Source organism: Tinamus guttatus, unplaced genomic scaffold (genome assembly GCF_059628265.1).
Source record: "Tinamus guttatus ecotype Peru unplaced genomic scaffold, ASM5962826v1 Tinamus_guttatus_pri_ptg000241l, whole genome shotgun sequence".
Classification (NCBI taxonomy): domain Eukaryota; kingdom Metazoa; phylum Chordata; class Aves; order Tinamiformes; family Tinamidae; genus Tinamus; species Tinamus guttatus.
In genome coordinates, this window is record NW_028288775.1 from 933,372 (window position 1) to 960,690 (window position 27,319).

General features: G+C 44.6%; 1 protein-coding gene across 4 annotated transcripts; it reads left to right on the top strand.

Moving 5' to 3' along the window:
* Window positions 1–852: 852 nt before the first annotated feature.
* AIDA (axin interactor, dorsalization associated) lies at window positions 853–26,165 on the top strand. Of its 4 annotated transcripts, XM_088525980.1 has the most exons (11): window positions 853–1,030; window positions 4,230–4,299; window positions 10,630–10,683; window positions 12,735–12,789; window positions 17,340–17,403; window positions 17,818–17,924; window positions 20,332–20,343; window positions 22,107–22,229; window positions 24,213–24,335; window positions 24,830–24,947; window positions 25,880–26,165. In XM_088525980.1, exons 1-11 carry the CDS (start codon window positions 921–923, stop codon window positions 25,974–25,976), a joined length of 933 nt encoding a protein of 310 aa, XP_088382106.1. In that variant the 5' UTR covers window positions 853–920; the 3' UTR covers window positions 25,977–26,165. The 4 variants fall into 4 exon arrangements, with proteins under 4 accessions (XP_088382106.1, XP_088382107.1, XP_088382109.1 ...); XM_088525981.1 differs by lacking the exon at window positions 20,332–20,343; XM_088525983.1 differs by lacking the exon at window positions 24,830–24,947 and having other exon boundaries at window positions 25,880–25,974.
* Window positions 26,166–27,319: the final 1,154 nt, after the last annotated feature.

The following is a 27,319-nucleotide window of genomic DNA, read 5'->3' on the forward strand; positions in this document are numbered from 1 at the left end:
CCCGCTCGCCGGGGTCACCGCGCTGCGCGCGCTCCAGCCCTGGCTGGTTTGCGCTGCGACATGAGGGCTCTCACAGACGCCGAGCGGCCGTGACGCACCGGCGGACACGAACACCACGGGTCGGTTCGGGGGGAGGGCGGCTAAACGGGGCTCTTTTGTCCCTCTTTGTCCCCTCCCTGAGGCTGCGCCCCCCCCCGCCGCGCTGTTACCTCCCGGGGCGCCGCGCGCGGCTCCAGGCCCGGCTGCCCCTCCCCGGCGCTTCCGCCCCGGCCGCCGCCGCTGCGTCACGCGGCGCCCCACCCTCCGCCGCCGCCGCAAGGCAGCCCAAGCCGAGGTCCGATGTCATCGTGCGGCCGCCCGAGCGCATCGAGCCCGCCGGTGGTCCCGGGCCCCAACACCGCTCCCGTTCCCACCGCCCTCCTCTTCCCGGCGGTCGCCGGGCGTAGCGCGCCGTGAGCCCAAGCCAGGCCGACCCCCTCCCGCCCGGTCCCTGCCCGCCGCGGCGACGCCCCAGGCCCAGGCAGCTTCGGGGAGGCAGGGCCAATCCGGGCAGGCCGCGCCGTGCCGCGCCGTGCACGGGGCCGGGTTCTGCGAGGAGCAGCAGTAGTGGGGGCGCCGCCACTCACCGGGAGCGGGACGGAGGCAGGGAAGGGGCCAACGCCGCCGCCTGCGGAGAGCGAGCGGAGCCCTGGGCAGCGCCGCAGCCACGTGACGCGGCCGCCATGACACGTGCCGAGGCGGAAGCCGCAGCCGCCGCCTCGGTAGCGATGGCGGCGGGGCGGGGCGGCCGCAGCGCGCGCGGCCGCCGCGGCGCTTGGGCGGGGCCGGGGCGGCGGCGGCGGCGACGCTGGCGGGAGCGGCTGCCCGGCGCGATCCCCGGCCCCGGGGCGGGGTGAGCATGGTGCCCTAGCGCTGAGGCTATGTCGGAGGCGGCCCGGAGCCTCCTGCAGCGCTGGGGCGCCAGCTTCAGGAAAGGCACCGACTTCGACTCCTGGGGGCAGCTCGTGGAGGCCATCGACGAGTACCAGATGTGAGTGACCCCGCCGGGCCGGGCGGCGCGGGGCCTAGGCCGCCCCCTCGCCCCCCCGCCGGCGGTCCCTTGGGGAATAGCGAGCAAAGGGGGCCTGGAGCGCCGGGGCCGGATCCCCAGAGACCCTCGTGTCCGGGGCCGGGCATTGCGTCCCGTGGGAGTGCCCGCCTCGGGGCCCAGCTGAGCTCCGTGTCCTGGGGTGAAGCTTCTGGAAGGAGCAGTGCGGAGCGCCGCACTTGTCCCCCCGGAGGAAGCTGGAGTGGGAGCCTTGCAAGGCGGTTCCAGCCGCCGGCGCCCTCCCGCCCTGACACAGTGCGGGGCTGGGGTGCGCTACCCTGGGGTCAGGTTAGGCGGTAGGAAGAATTTCTACCCAAAAAGACTAGTCAGGCATTGGCACAGGCTGCCCAGGGAAGTGGTGGAGTCCCTGTTCCTGGCAGTGTTCCAGAAATGTGTAGACGAGGTGCTTCGGGACATGGTTTAGCAGGCAGAGTGTTGAGGGACTTGCAGTTGGACTTGGTAAATGTGAAGGTCTTTTCCACCCATAATGATTCCACTGCATAATGATGCACCTCGGCTGTGCTCTCCCCGCCGGGCAGGTGAAGCGCGTTGGGCTCTGCAGGTCAGTGGTGGCCTTTGGAGTCGGGGCACACCTGGGTGCAGGGGTGGGAATGGGCCACTGCCAGCTCCATGCCTGAGAAGGAGATACATTTATTAAGGAGTAAAGGAGGGCATTTTTCATAGCTGCCCTCATGTGGGCAGCTCTGAGGGGTCAAGCCCTCGTGCTTCAAGCCATCATGACAGTCGTAGCAGTCAGTTTATTTAATGGCATTTTTTCCTCAGACGTTTCACCCTGACCAGGCCTTGCTGAGAAGTAAGGTACTAAACTTGTGCGGATGGTCCTGTTTAGTAAGGTACTAAACTTGTGCGGATGGTCCTGTTTGAGAGCTGAGCTGTGAGCTCCCATGCCTCCCAGCATCGTGTGCTGGACGAGCAGAGCCACTCTCTGCCCCTTGCTTCCTTCATGCTCTGTGGCAGTGCAAGGTCCTTGTAAGAGAGCTTGGGCTGCAGGGCTGTGCACGACGCTCTCGAGCCTGGCAGAGTTTCTGCTGGAGGAAGTAGTGAGTGGATAGATGAATCCTGTGTGGTTCCAGTAGGGAGAAGAGTGGGGAGGGACCATCAAAGGATTACAAGGGGCTGTTTTGTGGAAGGAGCAGGATTCTCTCTGCCTGCGCATCGGCTTGTAGCCTTGCAGGTAGATTCAGTTTCAGTCAGGAGGGTGGAAGGTGTCAGGAGGGGCACAGAGGGAGATACCCATGTGCATCGCTGGAGCAATGGGTCAGCTCCCTGTGCTGTTGGAGCCCAGCTGCTCGCCTGTGATGGGAGGGATGCATGCATTGCTGCAGGTGGGTAGGGGCAGCTGGTGCTGCTGTGGTCCGCACTGGCCAGCGAGGGAAGGCTGGGCATGGTGTGAGTGTGGTGAGCTGGCTCACACGGAGGACCATTTCCATGAGCCTCAGCCGGTTCATCTCTTGGACTGAATCGCTGTGGACCCAGGACACAGTTTTTTGCTTCCTGTGTCCAGAGGGACCTACATCTGGTTAGGACTTTATGTTACTCCTGGAAGTGCAGAAGCTCAGCGTGGAGATTGTCCCATATCACTCAGGTGCTCGCTTGTGCAAGAGCCCCCTGAGCTCTCCTCTAGACCTTCTCTGTCAGATCCCCCTGTTGATGGAACTTGCTCTGACCCCACGTTGAACGTGCTTAGGGTGGGATACCAGATGCAGTTACTTGGTTTAGGGTGGGATTTTTTTGTATTACTGACATAGAAAGATCGTTGTGTTGCTGATGCTTGCACAAACATTAATTCTGTAATGCTGTCTGTTGTGGGTGGCTTAGTGCTGCTATGGTGATGTGTTTTCTTAAACCATGACTCTTCAACACTCTGAGCGTTGTGCATCCAGCTCCTGCTCATGTCCCCTTAGGCAAACCATGGGGGTGGCAGGAAGGGACTACTGTGCATCTGTGTGTTAGTCTGTGCTTTTTGACTTTTCGCCTTGACCCTTTTCTCCCTTTTACAAAGGAAGGTAATGCCACCGAGCCATGCCACTACCTTGTCCCTTTGGTTGGCTTTTCACTAACATTGGTTGAGAGCGACAGCGGTGGCTTCAATCCTTTTGTCTTTTAATGGAGCTATTTTTTATAAAGCATGAAGAAGGAAGGATTGGGTTCTGTTATTGGTTCTACCACAGACTTTGGTGGTGATCTGTTTTTGTGAATGCTTCTGTTTTAACCCTCCCAAAAACCAGACTGCAGAAGTGGTGGGAAGCTGAATTCTTTTTAACCATGCAAAGTCATGAGGAGGGTCCAGGTCAGGGCGCACTGTTGTTGTCATTGTCTATTTCCCCCCACTGTTTTTTTTTTTTTTATTACAGGGAATGGCAACAATTGCACAGAGTTTTCGCTTGTTTAATTTTCTCCTTCCTCCCCGGACGGAAACTATAACTCTTCCCATAGATTCCCTCCAAATGCTCTCGCTTCGTTTCGCTTTCTCCTGCTATTTGCTCCCTGCTGCTTCCCAAGCCCCTTGATGCTCCTGTCTCCCTGGCCATGATGGGTGGAGTTTGAGCTCTACGGGTGATGCTGACAGGAGCAAATGTGACCGAATACACCCCAGAACCCTGGCCCAACCACTCTGCACGTGGTTTCAGCAGCAGGACAGTGTGGGGATGTTAGCAGGACAGTATGGGGACAATAGCTGGGGCACCAGCCCCCTCTCTGCCTGCGTTCACTTGCTCCTCCTGGCAGTCAGGGTTGCCTCAAATTCTCCCTGTGAATTGCCTCGTGGGCTCGTACCACCGTGGGGCTGCCCACAGGCAGTACAGTGCTGGGTTAGCAAAGCTGGGGGAGAAAGAAGGCCAGTACTTGCGAAAGAGACTGTTGGCTGGAAGGGTTTCCTTACCTGTCCCCGCTATGTGATGCATTGTGCAGTTATATAGTTATTCTTGCACAGTCGTGTACTTTGTCTGCATTTATTTTACTATGGCCTACAATAGGCATAGAAAGCTGTGTGAGAAAACAATTTGGAGCAGCAGCCTGGGGACCCTTCTGCTTCCACATTTTCTGGAGATGGTGGTGGGAGGACCGAGAGGGAGGTTCTGTGCTATGTGCCCACTCTACAACTTTGTTTGCCCCCCTCCAGATTAGCAAGACACCTACAGAAAGAGGCCCAGGCTCAACACAACAACTCGGAGTTCACGGAAGATCAGAAGGTGGGTGCACATCGCCCTTCGCTCTGGCCGAGGGCTCGGCCCCAGACGTGCCCGTGTGCGTTATGGTTCTTTGTATCCTGCAGACCTGAGTGTTAGACCCGTCCTTCCTCCCTCAAAAATAAACAGCCTCTGAGCCCAGCGTGGCTGAAATGGTTGCTGTCATGAGATGTGACAGATGCTCGGCTGTGTAACACTGAATGTCTTGCGTGCTGGCTGGAGTCCTTCATACCCTGAGTTTTTCTTTTTTCGAGTGACCTCTCGATAACTTGCTTATACAATGTTAGCACAGTTTATGGTGTGAACTCTAAATACAAAATGTCTTGAACTGCAGACACCCATGGTGTGTGTGGAGGATTTTAGCTTAACACGTAACACCTGACTGGGAAGGGTCCTGGCAGAAGCCTCCCTGTTAGTCTCTTAGAATGTTACTTGTTTATAATCTTCAAAAATTTTTAAATGACTTTAGACCGTCCTCTCTCCCTCCACTGAAAAGGCTGTTTCTTGTCTCAGCATCGTGTTGATACAGTTTTGTGACAGGATTTAAGAGAAAAATGATGATGGAGTTCTCACACTCTCAAACATCTTCAGTGGAATAAACAAAATCTTTTAGGAAATGAGTCCCTGATAAATTTTGGTGTGTTCCATAAATGTTTTTCTGAAGAATTCCTAATTAGAAAGTGACCCTAATCTCAGACTTCTAAATAAGATCACCTGTTTGAGAAATGGCATTACTTGCAGAGTGATATTTTTTGGCCCAGAATTCCAGATATCCCAATAGGGTGCTACAGTAATGGGATCTGTGTTGGGAAATGTCTGCTTTGAAAAAAGGTCCTGGCTACAGAAATTGCAGATAAAAGGAATGTGTTTAAAAATCCGTCTGTTGCAAAAAAATATTCCTTTACATAGAACCTGATAGTAGTTTAAAACTGTTTCCTTGACACATAACAATAAAAAAGCAAACCAAAGGCCTTCCGCATCCTACCTTTCGCAAAGAATAGGATTAGGGTCAGGATGCACCTAAGCAATCAAAATCTTACAGAAAGTTTGGGACCCCTTTTCCTGAGCTGAAGCTTTGGAAGCTCCGTTAACCTGCGTTAACAGCTCTTTGCTTTTTGGTTGTTTCTGCTCTCTGCCCCTTGGTAACACCTTCCTTCATCATCTCCAGTAATTTTTGCTGCTTTGTGAATGCAAAAGTAGCTGCTCTCTGATGTGAGATGCATCAGAGTGGTGGCTTTGCAGTGTGAGTGTGTATTAAGGTGACAGTCATCTTAAAAGAAAAAAAGTGTCTTTTTTTTTGAATCCCTGCAGAGTCATACCTGTTTCTAAAGTGGATACCACTGAAAGAAGAAGTTGGCTTTTAGATGAATCATTTGCTTTTTGGCAGATCAGAAAGGGGCAGATGCACCTGATTTTCAAAGAGAATGTCATTTCAGCCTTACTCTCAAATGTCAGTGCTTATTTTATGAGCCATGTACACAGCCAAACTCGTTAATTTTTTGTGAGGTGTTAAAGTAGCAGCATTCTCTTCCCCTCTCCTAGCAGTAGTAATGCTAGTCGCAGCAAAAATGAGTTCCATTGCTGCTTATAAAGAAGCATTTTAAACTCTTTCTATAGCAAAATCTTTTGGTCTGACATGAAGCTTCTTGCTTTCTAGTCTTACTTTCCCTAGTTTCTTGTCATTTCCAGGTACTGTTTGTCATGAGAGCCACCTCCTTATTCTCCTGAAGGCAGATTAGTGTGTTCCCTTCGATGTTTGTTCCTGTGATTTCACTGCTTCAGACGGAGCACAGAATTTGGTGGATTGGGGAAGGGGGACGGCCAGATCGTGCAGCTAATTATAATTCCACTGATCTATTCTCGTTAGAGTGTGTGTGTAGATATCCAAGCAGCTGTTTCCTAAAGGAGCTCGCACACTATGAGAGTTACTGTGAGGTTGTTGTTGCTTCTAACTTGACGTACCATGTGGGGAAGATGGACCTAGGCAGAGGCTCCTCTGTTCTGAGGAAAAAGCACTCTTTGCTGTGGGCAAAGGAGAAGGTGAGGTTCAAATTCTCAGCCCTGTCTCTCTTGATAAGTTTTTAGCATGTTATGATTATTTTGTGTGTCGCAAGTGGAGTTACAGTGCAGCTTATAGCTACATCCTAATTGATGGTCTGTTACTTGCTAATTTAATCATGCGCTCGGTGAATCCAACAACTCTTAACAGGTGCCCCAAAAACCTTCTTAGTCATAAGCAGTGTGAACCAGTTGCCACTTTATGATTACTGTATAGTTCACTCTAACAATGTAAACTTTTCAATATTCATGCATTTTACATTTTTGCAATTGATCTGAAGAGTCTGTTTTGAAACAGTGTGTGCTACTTCACTGAATAGGAGAGAGTGGTCTCCAGAATTCAGTGCTCATTCTTGGGTTCTCAGCTTATGGAGGCTTGTCTGTCTTGTATCTGCTGCTGGATGTAATTCCGGAGCCTTAGTCCTTAGGGAAGATGGTGTCATGCCTTGGATAATTGACAATGTTGGAGTTTTCATTAATGGTTATGAGCTTGGTTGAAGGCTGCACAGGAATACTGTAAATAGCAAATCATTGTTTGTGCTTAAATCTATTCACTCTTTAGAGGTTTTAAGGAGGCCATGCAACACTTCGATCATCTAGAGACTCCCTGCGGGATATTAGCAGGATATTGTTCCTGAAAGACTTAGCTTAGTCGTAACATCTGCATCCCACCTTTCTTTATTTCACCTTAATTCTCCAAAGGATCCTCCTTCATGATCATCCTTTGTATTTTGCCTTGTGAATTGATCTACTTAGGTCTGGCTGAGATTGTCAGCTTGCCTGCAGCTATGGTTATTCTCACCCAGTTCTGCACACAATGAATGTGACCTTTCAAGCCCTCTGCTAACCACAATTGTTGCTTCTCGCGGATTTTTTTTTCCGTGTTAAGCTAGTATTAAAAAATCATGCATTTTGTGCAATGGCAGCTTGCTGAAATAACAGCATTGTTGTATAGTCTTAGTATGATTCATTGAACTACTGGTCTCCTAACAGCCTAGACCTCTCTTTAAAGCCAAACTGTGCTCTGGCTCTCTGTGCAAACGTCTTTGCCTGCATTACAGTTAGCACAGCCATTACTCACACAACTGCACAGAAGAAACCTTGACTACAAGATCAGATGACTTTTTCCCTTTCTAATCACTAATTTATGTAAAACGGGATCTTAACTATTTTAAACTATCAAAGTTAATTGTAACCTCGGTCCTTCTAATGAAATGCAGAATGTTTTCCCTGCTGGAAAAAGGAGCCCTTGCATGGGATAGCTGCAGCTGAAAATGATAGCAGTGTTTAGCTGCATTTTTAACTTTTGGGTTGGGTGTGGTTCCTTAAAAAAATAGTTATGAATAATGCCTGCTGGGAGCTTGCCATATTTCAATAGATTCCATATAAAACCTATTCTTTACTATTTTAAGACTCCCAAACTCTCTTCAATTAATCCGTTTCTGGAGGCATTACTGCTCTCCAGTCCCCAGGAGCCAAAGAACACGCATTTTGCATCGGTGTCAGTCCTATTACGAGGTTCCTAGTCCAGGCAAATTTAAGAGTCCAGAGTTAAGAATCGGCAGGACAGGGCCTTGCTGAGCTTTTGTCGGTGAGTTAACATCGGAGGCAGGAGCTGAGCAGCATTTTGTGAGACCTCTTGCACAGCATGTGCTTAACGCCCCGTGCGCGAGACCGGGCGAGGAGGAGCCGCGTGAAGCGAAGTCCGTGCGTTCCCGCTCCGCCGTGCAGCGCTCGGGCTGTGCGTGGCCCCCTGCAAACCCGGAGCCCTCTTTCGCCGGTGCCGCCGCGGGGTTTGATCCAGCAGGGAGTTGGCCCGCTCTTTGCTCGGCAGACAACACCCAAACCGTCGGAACAGCTGGGTTTTTGCAAATGTTAGAGCTGCAGGGAAACTTCAGAGGTTTCTCCTCCCTTCCCAAGGGAGCCTCTGTGGATTCCTCTTTTCTACCCATTACTTCACACCTTCTTCTTCTTTAAGGCTCTACCTTTGCAAACATACCTTCCAGATGTTTTCAAATATAAGAAGGAATTTCTTGTGTGTTACTGTGGCTGATTAGAAGGATCTAGTGCATCTCTGCCTGTGGATTGAGCACTAGCTTCTGTAGTCCTACCTGGTGTCCTCCCACAAAGCCTCAATCTGCAAATTCCATGTGTGGACTGTGTGTCTGGAGGTGTCAAAGTGAAACCAAGACTATATGTATTCCTCTCCTTTTTAAAAATCCTTGTTTCCTCACACTATGCTAGAGATCCAGCTGTGGATCTGTCTTTTGTATCAAAGATTATGCCAGGGAGGCAGAAGTTTGTTAATTGGGCCTAGACTGTGAAAAAAGTCCACAGAAATGAAAAGCTGTAGTACTTTTTGCAGTGCCCTGTTGCATGCAGACATGCAGTCATGTTGCTCTATATTGAGATTCCCAGACAACGCGCAGTTGCCCACGCTGCATCCCAAGGAGAGAGGGGCACAGAGTGTCCTGTGCAGAGACACAGCACTTGCTCCCTCTTGGAAGGTGCTCAGAGGAACTGGAATTTTTTAGAGGACCTCCATACAGTAACATAAACTACAAGGATGCGAAGTTTGGGTTACTGCCGTGTTGTAAGCGAGTGTTTGAAGCCAGGGATAGCAGTCGGGGAGAAATGGCTCTGCAAGCTTGGTGGGCCTGTGGTGGCAGACGAAAATCAGATATCTGAGGCTTTAACACACTCCAGCTTCACCTGTGGGATGCTGATGCCTGATCTGATTGTGAATCAGCTCCTAAACTCTTTTGGCTTTCAGTGTGGCACAAGGTAAACTGTAACTGGAGCCTCTTAGCTTTCAGCCCTATGCTGAAAGTACCTGTGGCCAAGGGTTTATGTGGACACAGTTCTTACAGGCAGGAGAGTCAGGGCAGGCAGGTGGCTGTGAAAACAGGCACATTTTTGTCTGCTGCTGCAAGTCCCTTAGAGACCCCATGTAACCCTTCCTTTAAAGGGAAACCTTGGCTTTTAACTAATAGCACTTAGCTTGCCAGATGCCCATATTCTTGAAGCTCCTTGATGCTAGGGTGTCTTTTACTCCTCCTTGTATCCATCTTGGAGGGAGAGTTGTTTTATTCATACTGCCTAGTTTAAAAGAGGAGAGTGAGTTTCAGGTGCATATTTCAGCTTTTATCTTCCTACTGGGGGAAAACTTACTTTGAAAATCAATGGCTTTTTAATAGCTTGGTGGTGGTTATTTTTCATGCCCTATAAATATTCTGCAAAGGAATTGGATTTAATTTTGGCCTCACCTGGGCAGATCAGCATTTTTTTTTCCACTATACCATTTCAGCTGCTAGATCTGTGATGCTCAAGCAAGTAAAAAATTGCTGTACCATTGTGTCCATTTGCTGTGAGTTACAGACATCATAATTCCTCCAGACATTTTAGCAGTAGAACCTAGATAGCAGATAGTAGTAGAGCCCAATTTGACTGCTGCTTGAAGCTCTTATTTTGAGACATGAGACCTTCGGTAGCATCGAGCTCAAAGCAGGCTTTCAGAGAGTGGCTGTACTGAAACCCTTCCCTTTCTTCTACATTTTAAAATACAAACACAAAGTTATGTCACGGTTCTGTTAAGGGATTGCTGACAAGTTTGAATCAAAGAAGTTCTGTTTTATGTTTCATTCAGAGTTGAGATGTCTCCACAGTTTAGAAAAATAGCACATTAGAAAAATAATTCCTTTTATATTTCCTTTCCCACCAAACCCCACAAAAGTAGACTGTGTTTTATTCAGTGCAGGGATACTGGGCATCCCCAGCTTCTGAGGAGGTCTGACTTGCTCTGCTAACACTATAACTAGATGAATGAAATGTAGGTATGATTCCTAAAGGGGCAAATCAACACGAACCACTCAGGTTCTCTAAAACTGGTATACCGGCTTGTTTTGATTTTTTTTGTTCTTTACTTTTTTTGGTTTTTTGGCTCTCTATCACTTCAGAGTAGTTGAGTTTCTAAACAGTTTATGATGTGGCAAGCATTATTGCAGTTTCTGCTGAGTGAACAACTCCCATCTGTGCTCATGAACCATGGGGAAGGGAATTCAGTGGCAGATGTTTCACTTTCAATTATTGCACTTTCAGTAAATCTTGCTTGTATATGAAAAGCTTTTGATGTTGAATGATCCTTACTGAATACTAGATTTGAAAACTTTGCAGGAAAAAAAACAATTGTTCATATTTATATTTTTTCAGAAAAAGAATGTCAATATGGACAATGCAAATTCAATATTAATTTATTTCTTTTTTTTTCCCTTTTAGAAAACCATAGCTAAAATTGCAACATGCTTGGAACTGAGAAGTGCAGCTTTACAGGTACAGCTTTTTCCCATGTGATTTCATCCTTTAGACACAGTAGTGCCTTTTTTTTTTTTTTGTCTCTCTAAAGCTTGTTTAGTGTCTTTAGATATAGCCAAGACTTCTGAAAACAGTTTGAGTGACCCCTTTAGTGCTTGCACTTTCCAACTTGTCATCGTACCACCCCGGGTGGCTGCCCGAAGATCTTTGAGTGCTTGCAGGAGCATGTGTTAGAGTTTGTACAGGAATGAAATTGCAGCTTTTGTGCCCCTAGTTCTTTGTCTCACATTCCTCCTGCAGAACCAATTAGTTCTCTGCTGAACCTGTGTGCAAGAGTAGGAACATCTGAGTGACCCTTGCACAATCCAGCCTCTTCACAAGCCATGAACTGAGCCAGTGTGGTAGCTGGGCTTCTCTGTCAGCTTTATCCCAGTGAAGGGTGGTGACTGGCAAATTTTGCCCCAGACTGCTCTCAGCAGCACCTCTGGCTACTTTGTGTTGCTGTTCAAGGTACAGGAGCTCCGAGGACTAACTGGTCTAGATGCCTTGCAGCATCTAGAGTTGTTTAATTAACTCTACCTGTCTTTCTGTTTTGATCCAACCTGAAGTTTCTGAACCGTGGTGCATTTGTTCTGAGTCACAGTGGTTTTTTGACAAGGGCCGGCCCTCCGTTGTGTTTAATAAGTCAGGTCACTTCTCAATGAAACAGCAAATGATGCTGAAACATCCTGAGCAGCTGAATTAAGAGACCCCATCTCATAAGAACAGTTTTCCCTGTTGCTAATTACGGATTGTAGCTTTATTCAGGCATTATATATTCAGGTGTTTGGGGTTTTTTTTGTTTGTTTGTTTTTTGGTCTCCCAGTGATTTGGGGGTTTTGTTTTTAAATTAGATGAAATGGAAGCCCCTCTGACCTTTTGTGGAGAGAGAAAAAAAATGTTGTTTGTTTTTAGTGACACTAGCTTTTCCAGACTCACTCTTTCCCTAGTTGAGGTTTTTGCCAAGCGAGTCACTCTTCCCTCAGCAATAACTCAAGAATTTTATAACTTTCTGTGTGAACTAGACCTTCTCATCCACCTCCCTTTGAGAAGCATTTTACATGCTGCAGTTTTGTTACGCTTCCTTAGCAGAGTTAATGAGTGTGGTCATCCTTTACTGTTCTTCTAGTCGTATGCGTATATGCACTGTTCTGTAATCATACTTGCTCCCTTGTCAACACCTAACCAAGATCAAGAGGCCTTAAAGAAATCAGGCCTTAAAGAAGTGATGGAAACAATAGATAATCCTGAAAGATGCTGAAGGCGCAATTAGATAATTGATAATCCTCTGCCAAAAAGAGGATGTCCAGTGTCAATGCCCTTACTTGCCCCATTTTCCTTGTATTGTCTCTGTCACTCATTATCTCAAGATAGGCGGCTTTAGCTCTTCAAACTGTCAGCAAACAAATTCAGGAGAAGTTGGAATAACTTTTATGTAGAGTTAGTAAGTCAAATAAGCTTTCTGAGACCAGTGCCCTAGGCCAAAGGGGAAACGGCAGGGTCAGAGTTGGAGAAGGTGAAGGTGGGAATCCCTCTTCCATTTGCAGCAACCTCTCAGGATAGCTTTTTTTTTCAAACTCATCCTGAGTATGCTAATTTCTGCTGCTTTTACAATGTTGGAAGCATTTCTTCGGCTACTACTTCAGTGTCTTTTTGCAATATTAGAGTTTATCTTATTTCAGAATCGTTTGATTATGGAAGAATTAAAACAAGTCTCCCATCTTAATTATCCCATGTGTAGTGAGAACGAAAAATCAACTAGCTACTTTAAAAACACTTGCCATGTGTTGGAGCTTGGAATTTCAGATAAATTTGTTGTCAGTGTGTGAAAAGTAACGTATTTTCTGCCTCACCTGTGAACTTAGTCCCTTGGGGAGTTTTTGTTTGTTTTTTTCTGATGGCATAGCTTTGGAGTACCTCTGTATACTTGAACTAAGGACATGCCTAACATGCTTTTTAAGAGACATGGTAACTTTGTTTGGGGGAGGAAGTGCTTACCAAATTCTAACTCTTTCTTTGTAATGTCCTAGTCCACACAGTCGCAGGATGAATTTAAACTTGAGGATCTGAAGAAGTTGGAACCAAGTAAGTAGTATATTTGTATTTTAAGTGAGTGACATTTATCATTGCAGTGGAAAATCCGACAGCATCATGAATACTGACTGACCACGGTGTGGTTGGGCAGTAATGCTGTTTGTAGGTGGCTCTTCCAAATATCTGCTACTAAGTGGATAAAACTTGACATACATTAAAGAATGTAATGTGAATATTTTTTAAGTAGTCTTAATGTCTCAAATAATGTATTATTTTTTTCTCTAACTTCATTATTTCTTTGAATATTATTTTTACAGGGAATAATAAGTTATCAGTACTGCAGTGTTAAATCAGATGTAATCTATGAAATTTGGTCCTTTACCTCTATATTACTTATTTGAACAGAATTTCAATACTTTGTGCTCTTCCTACTTGCAACATCAAATGTGTTCTTTTAAAAATATTTAATGTGCAGTCATTGTAGCCAATCACCTGTCACCTACCACAGTAATGCTACTAGAGTAGTGAAGTTAGAGTCAAACTAAGGATGTGAGTCAGTCTGTTTTGGAATGTCAATCTCAAAATAACTTTTGGGTAGGAAATATATTTATCTGGTAAATTTTCTTTCTGGTAAGACAGGTTATTTTATTTTCAGAGCATCCCTATAATCAGATCTTCCTCATCTAAACATTGTTATCCTGAGTGTTAACATTTATCCTTAGCGAGTGGGAAATGTGTAAGAGCTTCTTCCATTCTGCAGAAAGGAGTTATGCCTTCTGTGAAATGCCTCCTTTTCTTAAAAGTCAAAGTTTTAATGTACACTGTGACAGTCCTGTTCCTTATCTTGCCCTTCCTCATGGAATTGATTTTTAGCTATTAAAAATGCTCAGCAGTGTGAACTATGCTTTAGCCCACTCCTCATACAACAAGCAAGTGTATTAAAACTGAGCAACTGTGTGTGGCCATCAGTGTTTAAAACTCTTGAGTTATTTTCCATGGAGGAGAACGGGCAGAAAGGGAGCTTCGGCAGCAGCAGTTGGGTGCTGCAGTTGTTCGTGTTGCTCTCCGACTCGGGCTGCTCTGATAATGCAGAGGCCTGGTCCTCTGAACAGTACCTTTGTTTTGGGCTTTTTGAGAATATTTTGTTAAAAAATTAAATCTTATTCAGGCCAACACCATCCATTTCATAAAATATTACTAGGAGGTATTTTAATTTAGCATTTTGTCTAGCATTTAATTTAGCATTGTTCTTCTTACATCCTACCAAAATAGGCCAAAAACTCTGGACTGACAACGCAAATCAGTGATTCTTCTGTAAGGCCAAGGCAGCCTGTTAGGGTGGAATTAAAACAGCTATTCACATAAAATGCGTTGTTTTAATTACTGTTGTGTGCCAGACTTTCAAAATGGCTGAGAAATTTGAGTTTGTGGTATTATAACAACCAGGGCGCTTAGATTTTTTTCTTTTCTTTCTTTTTCCAGTGCTCTAAAGCCCTAATAGTTTTTGTACTTGTTAAGCTTATATTTTATGCTGCATGTGAAGTAAAGCAGTTGTCTACGTTTGTTTATTTTTAGGATTTGTTCACTAAATCCTTTGTGCTAGAATAATAGTATAGAAGGGTGCATACAAATAGCTATTTTGGGAATGCACTGTATGAGAACATTGCTAGTACACGGGATTTTGCAAATCCTTTCCTTGTGAAAGCTTATAGCGGTGCTACTACACATTAAAAAGAGAGGGGTTGTGATATCCCACATACCACTCTTGGCTTTCATGTACAAGCAGGCTGGAGTGGGTCAGGCTGTGATCTAGCTGGAAACCAATGTCTTTTTGCCAAGCCAGCCTGGTGTCCCCTGTGAGACCCACCCCAAACAGCAAGAGTGCAGTTTGGACCATGAAATCACAGCACGGATAGGACTGTCCCTCCTGCAGCCTCCACATAAAGAGTAATTTTATGATTGCCACGAACCATCTAAGTGTCTGTCGTCTTCAAAAGTGTGGTAATTCTAGCCGCTGAGTGACCGGTTCCAAAGCTGTTAGTCTGTGTGTGTGTGTGACTGTGTGTTGCAAGAGAAATGAGATCTGAATTGATTTGTGCATCATCTACTTGTTATTCAGGCATGTCCCATAGGCTATCATAAAAAAAAAAAAAGTTAAATGGACGGTAGTGTTTGCCAAATGAACACTTAATGGTTTTATTGCTCATGCTGATATTCCTGTTGACACCTTTCAAGAAAGACACAGCTGCTGATTTAAAAACAAAAACAAAAAACACAAAAACAACAACCATAAAAAAGTGATGTTGTCCAACACGACAAAAGGAATGTCATTATTGGAAAGGCAGCTTCTGTGTGTGAGCCTGCTGAAAAGCCTTTGAGGAAAGCTGCTCCTGGGAAAGCCAGCATAAATAAAGGACACGTTTCCGGGGATCTGCCTTTTAATTCTGACCTTGGGGTTAGCAGTGTGGAGAGCTCGCTGAGGTTGGCTTTTCTCAGCTGCAGCGTTGTCTACTCCCTCCCAAGAGGAAAGGTGTGCGAAGGCAAAACAAAAGTAATGAAAAATAAAAAGTAGCTCATAAGCTTGGGTGTCTTATGCAATGTCTCAACAGAGAATCTTACACATTATAATCTAGTGTTTTTCTTGTGTCTGGTTATTTCATTTTAAATAATTCAAATTCTGATTTGCGATAGATGAAAGAAAATTTTCCCCCTAAAAGAGTGACCTTTGCATTGTTTTTGCATTGGTTATCTTTATTCTGAGTGTCTTTGGCCAAGTATTTCATCAGACTGAAGGCTGCAAATATAGCACTTGTCCTGATCCCATCTGTTTAAAAGCAGCACATTTGATAAACCCCAGTAGTAAGACTTGGCAAAAATTATTCTCTATTTGGTAATGTACACACAAAACTGAGTTGAGACAATAAGAAGCCCTCAGGCACTGGAACTGTTGGCTTTTTCTGTGTTGCTCCTTTTGGTAGAATATTTTGTGCCCTCTAGTGATGGCTGGTGTGGGTTGCTGAGAGGCTCTTCCAGAGGTTGCCCATTCACCCAACTGCAGCAGCAGTCGCTGCAAAGTGGGGAGATGCCACCGCACGCTGCGGGCACAGGCACCAGGAGGCCCTCTCTACCTCACGCTGCTGCTCGATAATCTGTCTGTGCTCTGCAAGAGGTTTTCTGAGGCATTTGTTTTTCTCTTTGAGGCAGTTTCACTTTCCTCCTCCAGCATGGTGCAGCTCTCCCCAGCTAGGGGAATTCTAAGTGATAAAAATCCCCTTCTTTTTCTGAACCTCAACTGTGCTCTCAAGCCGTCCCTGCTGTTAATCAGCTGCTTCCCTTCTGGGAGGTGGCTGTGGTCCGTGCCCAGCATGTGGGGATCTCTGCTCACGACCTTGCAGGGTAGGAGCCTCCTGGAGAGGAGCAGGTTTGGCATTTTTCGATATGCCGCCTGTTACACCTCTGGCCGAATGCAGCTTACAGCTTTTTGTACATCTCTAGACTGTGCCCAGAGAGAATTAAGCAACTACCTGACCTCTCACATGGTGATACAGAAATAAAAAAAATAATGAATAAAGATGTCAGCAAAGACTGAAAAGCTCGCATTTATTTATAGGTATGCTGTGGGGTTCTCTCTTCGCTAGAGGGTTTGAATGGTGTCCTGTAACTTCCCGATGATGTCCCTAAATGATAAGAATATAAATACAGAGAGGTCTCCCTATAGCCCATCCAAAGTCTGGCTGAATTTGTGCCGAGGTTGAAGTGTCTAGCAGTGATTGCACAAATGTAACAGGCTTTTTCATACTTACAAGTATTTGTATGACTTGAGCACTATATTAAAACATTTTTGTTATCAGCCAGAATGCAGAAGGGAGGATTTCCAAAACCTGCTATGAGAGGGCTTGTTGCAAAGTGAGACTCCGTGAGAGGACTTGGCCTTTTCCACTCCTCCTCCCTTCTGGTGATCTCAGGTACTCAGTACCTGCCAGGAAATTGCCTCCTCCCTAAGCTCTCTCTTACCCTTTTAGGTACTTTAACCTAAAATGATGACTAGAGAAATATTGCTGAAGAGAAAGGAGGAACATGACCCTCTTAGAAGTCATTAAAGCCTAAATATTGAATAGTTATTGAGCTGTTACATGTTCCCTGTGTCCCTGGACTTCTACAGCTGCTGTTGGATGTGCAGCCTATATGTGAGCTTACGTGTGTCCGCTTTGGAGCCTTCAGTCTGTTTGGAGCTGGTGCCAGTAACAGCACCACCCTCCTTGAAACAGCAACCGAGGATTGCTACCACAGCCCAGGGCTGTAACCTTTCCTCACGATGCTTTTAGCTACTGCCGTGTTTGTCCTCCCTGGCTGTGTAAATGTGGTAGTGATTACGTACGGGAACTGCACTTAGCCAGTCTCCATGCTATAGGGGTAGGGCTCTGAGCAGCACTGTGCTCATGTTTGAAACCTGAGGAGAAAAATGTTTCCTTGGCATGATCTGATGCTTTTGTCAAGATGCCATGAGAATGGGCATGGCTGTGCAAAGTGGTGATATAGGTCCTGATTTACAGATATGGATTCTTAGCAGCTTTTTCTTTTTTTCTTTTTGCTCTCTACAGTCTTAAAGAATATCCTCACTTATAATAAAGAGTTCCCCTTTGATGTTCAGCCTGTCCCACTCAGGTAAGAGAACGGACGGCATCCCTGGATATACAGAAAAGTGTCTGAAAGGAAGCCTGGCCTGGGAATTAGTGTACATCTGAAACATGAACATTTCTAGTCACACACATTATGAGTTCCTTTTGAAACAAACTTGTTAATTCTGTTTATCTTGATGCTACTAAAAATGAAAATGTCTCTTTGTAGGCCCATAGGTGTCTCTGAAATCACAGCCTTTTTTTGCATACTCTCCACTCACTTGGTATGGGCTAAGCTCCTGCAACCTTGCCCAGGGTCCGTAGTTCCAGCAAGTAGCTAATCAGAAGCACGAGATGACATTAAAGTCGGCTGCTTCATCTCTTCCCTGACATGCTGACTTGGCCAGATGCTAACTCACAATCTCCAGTCTCACTTTATTCTTTTTCAAATATATTACAGGAAGATATTAGCACCTGGAGAAGAAGAACATTTGGAATTTGAGGAGGATGATGAGGAAGGAGGAGCTGGGGCGGGATCTCCAGACGCTATTCCTACTAGAGTTCCAGGTAGGGACATTAGTCTACATAGAGATGTGTAAGTTGTGTCCCTGAGAAACAGTATATAGATAAATCATAACTGAAGTCAAGGCATTGGAAATGACTTGAGATAATGGCAAGATGGTGTGCAAAGGAGATGCAAAAGATGATGCGAGGTTCCAATTAGATCACTTAAATCCCAAATATTATACTTGGGAAGCAAGCACACATAGTAGGGACAGTGCCCGGCCAGACAAGATATAATTTTGAGGATTACGATTACTGGGTATAGGTAACCAGTGGCAACAGGAGGAGTGGCGATGCAAAGGGAATGCTGCAGGAAAACTGGGGCTCCACCAAGCTCCCTCCCATGACCACTTTTGCCTTTTAGCCCCCAGTGCCCCTCGTGTATTGAGGGTCTTTCTACAGCTTAAATTGTTCGCAGAGCTTTTATAGGTTATGTTCGGGAGAGGAAGCGAGGAGGCCTTGGTAGAGTGGCATTGGAACTGGCCTGGCAAAGTGTCGTGCTCCAGCACGATTGTACAGAGATCCTTCTCTGTACAACTCCTGTCGGTGCACGTTTTGTGTTAATGGCCATGCCCCATCAGTGATTTTATATAGGTTTAGGAGATACGTTCTTGCATTATTCCAAAATAGAGTGGGTTTTAAAGCTTATTGCTGTAGATCTGCAGGTTCTGACAATATTTCTCCACCCTTTTTTTTTTTTTTTTTTTTTTTTTTTTTTATCAATTTGGATGTGAGGAGCATCATTCCAGTAGAAACTCTAATGCTTTATTGAGGAACCCTGAAATTGCCTCATGTTTTCTTTATTCCTCAAGAAAACATTTTGCATTGCCAATTATATAATCTGTGTGATTATACCATCGAATTGACGTAGTTTGTCCTTATTTCTTTTATCATTCTATGCTCTTTATTTGTTTTATGGAACTGTTTCAAATGCTTTCACATTTAAACTGTGGCATTCTTTGTGCCTGAAAGTAGCATCACCTCCTGCTAGGAATGCATTTTGTTGTTGCTTTAGTTTTGTGTTTCATTATCTGGTGAGACAACAACTTGGAATATAGCCCTCCTGGGTAAGGATAAGGGTGAGTAGCACTCATTTTCCTACCTTAAGCTGTTGTCCACATGGAAGCATTTGTAGAAATGGTTGTACCTGCTGATTCTGTAGAATGCCATCTCATAGCTTCAACTTTTGAGATTTTACCAGGTAAAAACAGTACTTTTCAGTGGAAGGTTTTTCAGTGGCTGTACTGATGCAGACATGCGGAATCTACAGTTGTTTCCAGTATGCCCATGAATGGGCTATAGTACTTTGTGGTATTTCATTACTGAAGGTCTACTATCCCTCTCTTTGTAATCTGTCATGATGCATACATATGTGAAGATGCATTCTGTCTGTCCTGACAGAACTTCCCATCTGTTGGAAATTTCATTTCGTCTTCTTCTGAGTATATGTATATTTATCTCTAGTTATATTAATATGCACAATTCTAAAACTTCCTTAGTGGAGCTTAGCATTAAATCCCGCCTCTGCTGTTTGATGCTGACAACTCTAGGCAGCAAAGCTTGAGGAAGAGGGAGATACGTATTTCTGGGGGATTTTCTCTGTGTTATAGCACACTGGTTAGATAGGATTTAAGATGTGAAAGAAGTGAGAGAGATCTTAAGTAGCTCCCCAGAGGAATGGTGGTGAATCAATAATGTTGTGACCATTTACCATAGTGCCAAGTTATCTTCTCTTCCACCCATGGAAGCCATATAATGGACATGGCTAGGGGCCTTGGATGTGCTTAAGAAAGAATCAGAGTTGCTAGTAGACAGGTTAAGTTTATAGATACATCTTTTTCTATAGGTAAGATACACAAAACAGAAAGAAAGTAGCTCAAGGCATATATTGTCTCACAGATTTAGTCAAGGCATGTATTTTCTTACAGAATTACAGATAATTCCATGCTTTCAGAGGAAGTGATAGTAATTCCTAATTTTACTATTATGCTGCATTGTAACCTTCATGAATTGCATATCTGTCTTTTCTGTCTTTTTTTTTTCCCAGCAAGATAAACTTTTCCATAGCTGTATTAATCTAAACTCCTCAGTTGATTTTGTAATACTTTGATAACACACATCATCTTCCCTGCTGAATGTAAATTTTTGTGTGGTTTTCTCAGCTAATTCGATGTTGAGTTCTTGTCTCCTCTGAATGAAGAGGTTTAAACCAAAACAATTTGCAGCCTTCTAAGCCAAGTCTCATAAATCCAACTAGAATTTCTGTATGGGATTGATGAACCGTCTTGCACTCTTTGCTTCTATATGCCTTTAGTCCACAGTGCATAACTGTATTGTCTAACTGACCATGGTCTTGTCTTCTACATGAATGGCTTCATCGTTATCACATTGCACCATTCATCTAACCCAGGAGCCAATGAAGGTATGATAACCTTTTAATACATGCTGTAATATCTTTGATCATGTCCATGTAGCTGTGACATCCTTCATTTAACTCTTGATTTCAACGCTCAAAACACAACCTCAGGTAGCAGTCCAAGAACTGCCCATTTATTTGTTGATATTTTTGCCTCCTGTGCCAAAAGGAGAAGATTGTATTGGTGATCTGTCTTATATAGCTCTCTGGAAGTCTTGTGCTATTAAAGACATGCTGAGTTGCAGTATTACCAAAGGTAGGCATAGCTAGCCTTACTTTAGTGGTGTGCATATTTGATGGGAAATCTTGCACTAAATTCACTCACGTACTTGCGATTTTGGTCCCAAAATTGGACCACATTGAGCTGCTCCAGTGACAAGCTGCCCCTAACAGCAAAGGTCTCCTGGTTGTGTGCTCCTTTATTCAGTGCTGTGCTGGCAGCACTCACTTATGTGAGCCATAGGGTCACAAAAATAGGTGAAATAGGTGTCCTCTAATAATTTTATTTTGGCATTTCTCATCTTATGATTAGTAGTCTGTCCTGTTACTCCAGAAGAGTGGGTCAAATTCTGCCATAATAGGTTTAGAAGTGTCTGTAGATGTGGAACCAGAAGGCCACGTGTAGTAGCGAAGACAGGGATAAAATGTACTCTGTGATAGGTGTGCTTTTAAGTCTTGCTGATGATCGGAGACTGAGTAGGGGTGTGCTCATGAAATCATTATGAAACCCTTCTCCAGCCCTTCAAGAACATGAAGGGAAAAGAAGAATGAAGGAAAACTCCTTTTAGCCTTCCAAAAGAAACTATTACTTTGGTTAGATCTCAAAGCCTTAGGATTTGGGTTTGTTTGTTTTTTTTAGTTATAAAATCTAAACTTTAAATGAAACTTGCTCGTGAGTCTAAGCATTTTCTGTTATGGTGCTTAGTCAGTTAACACCAGAGACAGGCTTTAATTAAGCCTGCCAACATCTTCTAAATTCACCGTGTGGACACTGCCCCATTGCTGATTACAGAATCCCACAGCTTTTGGTGAGTTTCTAAAACAGGGATTTCTTGCCAGCTGTGCTCTTCCGTAGTTCTGCCAGGATTCACCTACACTGGCATCAGCCTGTGAGTACAAAGATACCAAGTGTTAAAGCTTGTTCATACAGGACTAGTAATTCTTTCCTTAAAGCAGAATGGATGCAAAAACTACTTCTCTCCACTTTTTTTTTAAGTCCCTGCCAATGGAATGTAGATAATTAGGAGTACTTCTTCTGGCTTCCTTTTGTGCAGTGGGATTTGCAACAGTGCCATCTTCTTCCTCATTCTTCAGTGTGAGGCCAAGTCATGTTCAGTGGGGTCAGTATTCCTGGTTGAGTGTCTGAGCTTCCTGCAGCTGCAGATTGAATCCAGCCTGCCAAGTTTAATTCTTAAAAATGATGTAAATTGAATTCCATGCATGAGTTATTTTGCACGAAAGCAAAAAAGAACACTTTAAAGGAAGTTCCACCCTGTTCCTAGGGCATGACCCCGTGGATTTATTTAGCTTGAGGCAGTTTGGGGGGTTTTTGGTGTGGGCTTTGTAAGGCTGTACAATGTTGCTGTGTGTCTGTGCACACAGACTTTCCCCGAGTGCCCTGTACTATGTGCAGGATAGGAATCCTTGGGCTTTGGACCTTCTCTGGAGAACAGCAGCATCCGTGAAAGATAACAAAGAGTAGATGGAATAAGCAAGGCCTCTACTGTATGATTCCTTAAAGGGTTAATGATGTGCTTTGCTCTTTCCAGGTACTTTACTACCCAGATTGCCATCTGAACCCGGGATGACGTTACTCACCATCAACATAGAGAAAATTGGTCTGAAAGATGCTGGGCAGTGCATTGATCCTTACATCACAGTCAGTGTAAAGGGTAATGATTTCTGTTCCTGGTATGGAAAAAGTATGTTTTCTGAAAACTGTATAAATTTTTAAACCTAAAGGAAAAGTATTTGTTGCATCTTTCTCATGCTTGTATCTTCCGTTGTGGACTTACAGCTTTTATTTTAATCAAGGATAGGAAAATTCTGTATTTGAGAGATGAAGAAGGTGAATCTCTTCCCTGCTCACTGCAGGTGTAGGACTTGTCTTTGTCCCCTGGGATGTGTTCCCCAAGCTGAGGGCTGACTATCAGTGACTTGGCAGACTGTACTTCTCAGTCCCATATTCTTCAGTTAGCTGTGGAGAGCAGGTCCTTTTGGACCGCTGGTAATCCCCGGTACGTACTGGTTTCTGGGCTTTCTTGAGACAGCAAACCACCCACCATTGGCTCTGTTACAAAGGAGGAAGCGAAGCTTGCAAGTAAAATAAAGCGCAGCACAGTTCAGCCTTGGCAATGAAGGAGGGCCAACACTCAAAGGCTGGTGGGCCAACAGCTTCCCCTCCAATAGCTGCCATGAGTCTAGAAAAAACCTCTCGCTCGGCCCAAGGTGTGCAGCATCAGAATTACTCTTTGTCTCCGATGGCAGCAAGTTGATGGCTTTTCCTGAGATTTTTGGTATTCTGAGTCTTTCCACTGGATCTGCCTCTCCCTCCTTGCCCCTATTATAGCAGGAAGCTGCTGTAGGCAGGATTGTGTACACTTAAGCTGCTCTGCTTGACTCATACTTATCTTCACTGTCTTTTGAGGTACATCACTTTTTGATTTACCAGATTAAAAAAATGTGACTGAGCCCACATCCTTTAATTATGTTTAGTTTTGATTGTGACCTTGTGTATATTCCCTCTAGACGTGCTATTAGCTGAAGGGATAAAATGTTTGTTAGATGTGTAATGAGACTGCTTTCTCCACCAGACAAGTTCTTTGGCAGAGGTGAGGATCACAGTATCTCGTGTCACTTGAATTCCAGTGATGCCTCAAATATTACCTCACAGATACGTAGGCAGAAAGTTTTATCTAGTCCTGCTTCCTGTGATTGTTTTTCAACAGTGAAACCTTCTGCTTCACTCTGAAGCTTTGAGTTTTCACCTGGTTAGGGCAGAAGGCCGAGGCATGAGTCTCGCCCTCCCCAGCTGATCCATTTGCCCTTCTTATTTTCAGTCTGGGGAAAATACAGTATTTATCATGTTCCTGGTTTGCAGCATGATTTTTAGATTATGTAGGTGTTCTTCAGGCTCCCATTTCTCTAGTCACTTTTGGATCTCTCTTTCCTGTTAAGTTTCTTCTGGCAAACAGGGAAATACCAGTGCTAATGGGGCTCTAACACTGAGTCCTGGGACTTTTGGTGCTCCTTTCCTGTGAATTGTTTGCCTTTCCTAGCGATTATGTATTGTCTAGACTGTTGCTTGTCTTCAGAGCAAGCTTCCAGTCACTTTTGGGAACTAAAGGAGCCGGTGCTAGGCCTGCCTTCCCCAAAAGTGTGTGCCAGCAGGTAGTGCCCAAGCTGCAGGCTTACGTAGGCAGTGAATAATAATGACTCGGAAAAGGCTTTGTGGCTGTCCTGAAAGAAGCCCCAAGGTGCTTAGTAGTCACTGTCCCAGCCATCCTATAGCAGGTTCGTTTTCCTGTCCTGGTGGCTTGGAGTGAGGCACTGTGCAGATGCAGCAGATTGCAGAGGGAATGGAGTCCCTTGCTGGCAGCAGCAAGAAATGTCCCCCTGAAAGAAAAAGAGGAATAGTTCCAAATTTTCATCTTAAACGTTGTCAGAACTTCTTCTGCTTCCTCTACTTTTGGCTACAGGTCAAAAGACAAGATTCGACTGCACACTATGATTGTCCCATTATAACCTAGGGAAAAATGCAGATGGATCTTAATTTTCTGCAGATGTTTTAGAAGTTATTCTTAAATCTCATAAAGAAAGCAAGACTTTAAACTCTAAGAAGCTTTTGCCATTCTCATGGTATTTCTTGCCTACAGATTTGAATGGGATAGATCTGACACCTGTGCAAGATACTCCTGTGGCTCTGAGGAAAGAGGACACGTATGTCCATTTTAATGTGGACATTGAGATCCAGAAACACGTTGAGAAACTAACAAAAGGTACGTGGGGTCAGATACTGAAATGGAGCCTGGGAACTTGCAGAGCAGAGACACTAGCCACTGCTCCTAGTCTAATGAACAGGCCAAGCTTGAGCTGCTGTTGTAGGGCTCAAAATACAGATGTGGATAAAAACAGACCTTTATGTCCTTTGTCAAATCAGCCCTTGGAATGACTTGCAGCCAGAAGAGGAATGAAAATAGATAAAAAGGCAGTAGTCTGCTCTGTTACACATTCAGCTGCTTTAAGACCTTAAAGCATTGGGCAAAATGTTACCTATATGTGAGTAACTGAGTTGGAAGCGCAAGCCCATGTGGCTGTACAAGAACATGGTGTCTCTTTTGAGTAAATTAGGAAATTGCTGGAGTAAATTGGAGTTTAAGGAAATTAGGAAATTGTTCTTCCATTTGTACACAGAGCACGTTAATGGCAGATAAGTTTTCTGATAATTGTTGCCCATAATTGCTAACTTTCTAATAAATTACTTACACTCCAGGTGCAGCTATTTTCTTTGAATTCAAACACTACAAGCCTAAGAAGAGGTTTACTAGCACCAAGTGCTTTGCTTTCATGGAGATGGATGAAATTAAACCTGGGGCAATTGTTATAGAACTGTAAGTGACTTGCGGTCAGAGGCCTCCGTGGCCAGAGCTACGGAGGAAACAGACTAGACTTCAATTGCAAAGTGTTGTTGGTTGCATCGAGGAAGGTTTCTATGGACTCCTTAGAATGACTTCCATAAGGAGTATTCTGCTTCTGATAGGAATGGAAGATGATAAACTTTTAGAGAAATGAAATGGCTTCCTTGACCTTTCTGAAAAATGATTTTTTTCATTTTCAAATGAAAAGCTGCTGTCACTGAATGAAGTTATCAAATTCTGTGTCGGAGTATTTCATTTCGACCTAAGTTTGACCAACAGATCAACTATATAAAAAAATACTGAACTCTCGTGAATTTTTAGTACAGAACTTCTTTAAGGGAAATGTGATTTGAGATGTTCAATATTGATTTAAAATTGAGGTTTTATGAACATTTCAAAGCATTTTTTTTTGTCCTAAGCAGGCAAGGAGAGCTCAGCCTGTTGTGCTGCCGTGTTCACGCTCTGCATCCTGTCCTTGCTGCGTGGCTGAGGGTGTGTGTGGAGAGGGCTGTGGAGGAGCTCTGGGTTTGAGGAGGAAGGGGAACTTGCAATTTAAAGCAGCTTGAAGAAGTGTTTAATAAATGTCTCCAGTGGCTGCAGTACTTCTGACATACTGAATTACCTGCTGCTGCATTTCCCAGAATCCACACTATTATATTGGAAATTTTCCTTACATTTAACATTTAAACATTGAAATATATATTTTGCTAAAGTAATAGTCCCAAGAAAACACTATTTAGAGTTTCTTCATGTAAATTTATTAATTATTGTTCACTTTGGTAAATCCTAATGGATGTATTTGAAAGATTATGGCAATAGGATCTGGACAGGACACATGTTGTTATAGCATGCTTTCCTTCTCCTACAATAATCTTTAGTATTAACTTACTTTCTTGTGGTTACAGGTACAAAAAGCCCACTGACTTTAAGAGGAAGAAATTGCAACTGTTGACCAAGAAACCACTTTACCTTCACCTCCATCAAACACTGCACAAGGAATGACCCTGTTTGTGAGACTCCTGTGAACCAAACCGCAAGGCATGGTAGCTGTGTGTAGTAGCCGTAGCCTCCGAGGGGCAGGGAGCCGACTGCGTTCGTGGCAGTGGGGCCCACGGGACCACCACACACTGCACAGCACCACGGCAGCGTCGGGGCAAGCCCACCACCCAAGTGCACGTTTTGTTTCCAGAACCTTCCCAATGCAGGTTTTTTTTCTTAGAGCCCTGAAAAAATGTTGACTGTTTTTCCTAATTTTGCTGTTCAGAGATTTTTTTTGACCTTAGCTATTACTCTCCTTTGCCTCAACCTCCACTGAAGGTTGGGGCCTGCCCCTTTGCCAGACCTGTAGCAATGAAGATGCGTCAGGCCTGCTCACCTGGTCGTCGCCTTGCTGGGCCCTTGTAGTTCCTCTCATCTGCACGTCAGCGTCCTCTGGGAAGGGCTGGCTGCCAGGAAAGGAGGGAGAGGCCGAGCGGGGCTGGGAAGGAGCTCGGGGTGTCGCGAGGGATGTGAGAGGAGGGCGAGGAGGATGCAGGGTCACGGCTGGGAGACGAGCTGAGCCCGTCTGGCCGCTGCTCTTCCTTGGGCAGGCGAGGAGGAGGAGATGACTGCAGATGAGAAGACTGAACTGTGACCTTAACAGCCAAATCCTAGTTCTTAGGCTTGCCCAATCTGCTCCTAAGAAGAGTCAGAAAAAGTACCTATTACAAACCTTTAAATCCCAGTTACTCCCAGGTAGAGTTGTTTGGGTTTGTTTTTTGTTCTATTTTTCTTTCCCCCCCCCCCCCCCAAAGCTTCTCACAGAACAAGCTGCAAAGATGGGTGGAGGAAGCAGAGAGGCTTCCTTTAGAGTCCTGTGCTCATCTTCATGGGGAATTTTACCCTTCTGCTGATAGCAGGAGCAGCCCCTTAGTTCACCAGTGTCAATTTTCCAGAGCTTTTAACAACGTAGATCTGGCTAGCAGGTTGACTCATATTTTACATGAAACTGCTGTTTTTAATGGAAACTGATTGTATGCAGTTTTCTGCATATTTTGTGCAAGTCTGGAAACTTACTCCAAAATTACCTTTTTATGTAAGTAGATAGAATTATCCTTTATTTTCTATATTATTGATTCAGTGTGTAATAAGCTGCAGGACATTGGCTTATTATAACACAATTTCACTCACTTTTTGACCTAATAAAGGGACAGAAGTAGAACCCAGTCAAATCTTTCATATATTTGAGTGGATATTTAATACAGTACTTTAAGGTTTGATATACTTCTTGCATATCTAACTAGTGCCTAAATATTCTGCTATGCTAACAAAATTCACAGCACCCAAAACAGTGTCAAGTGTTAGGG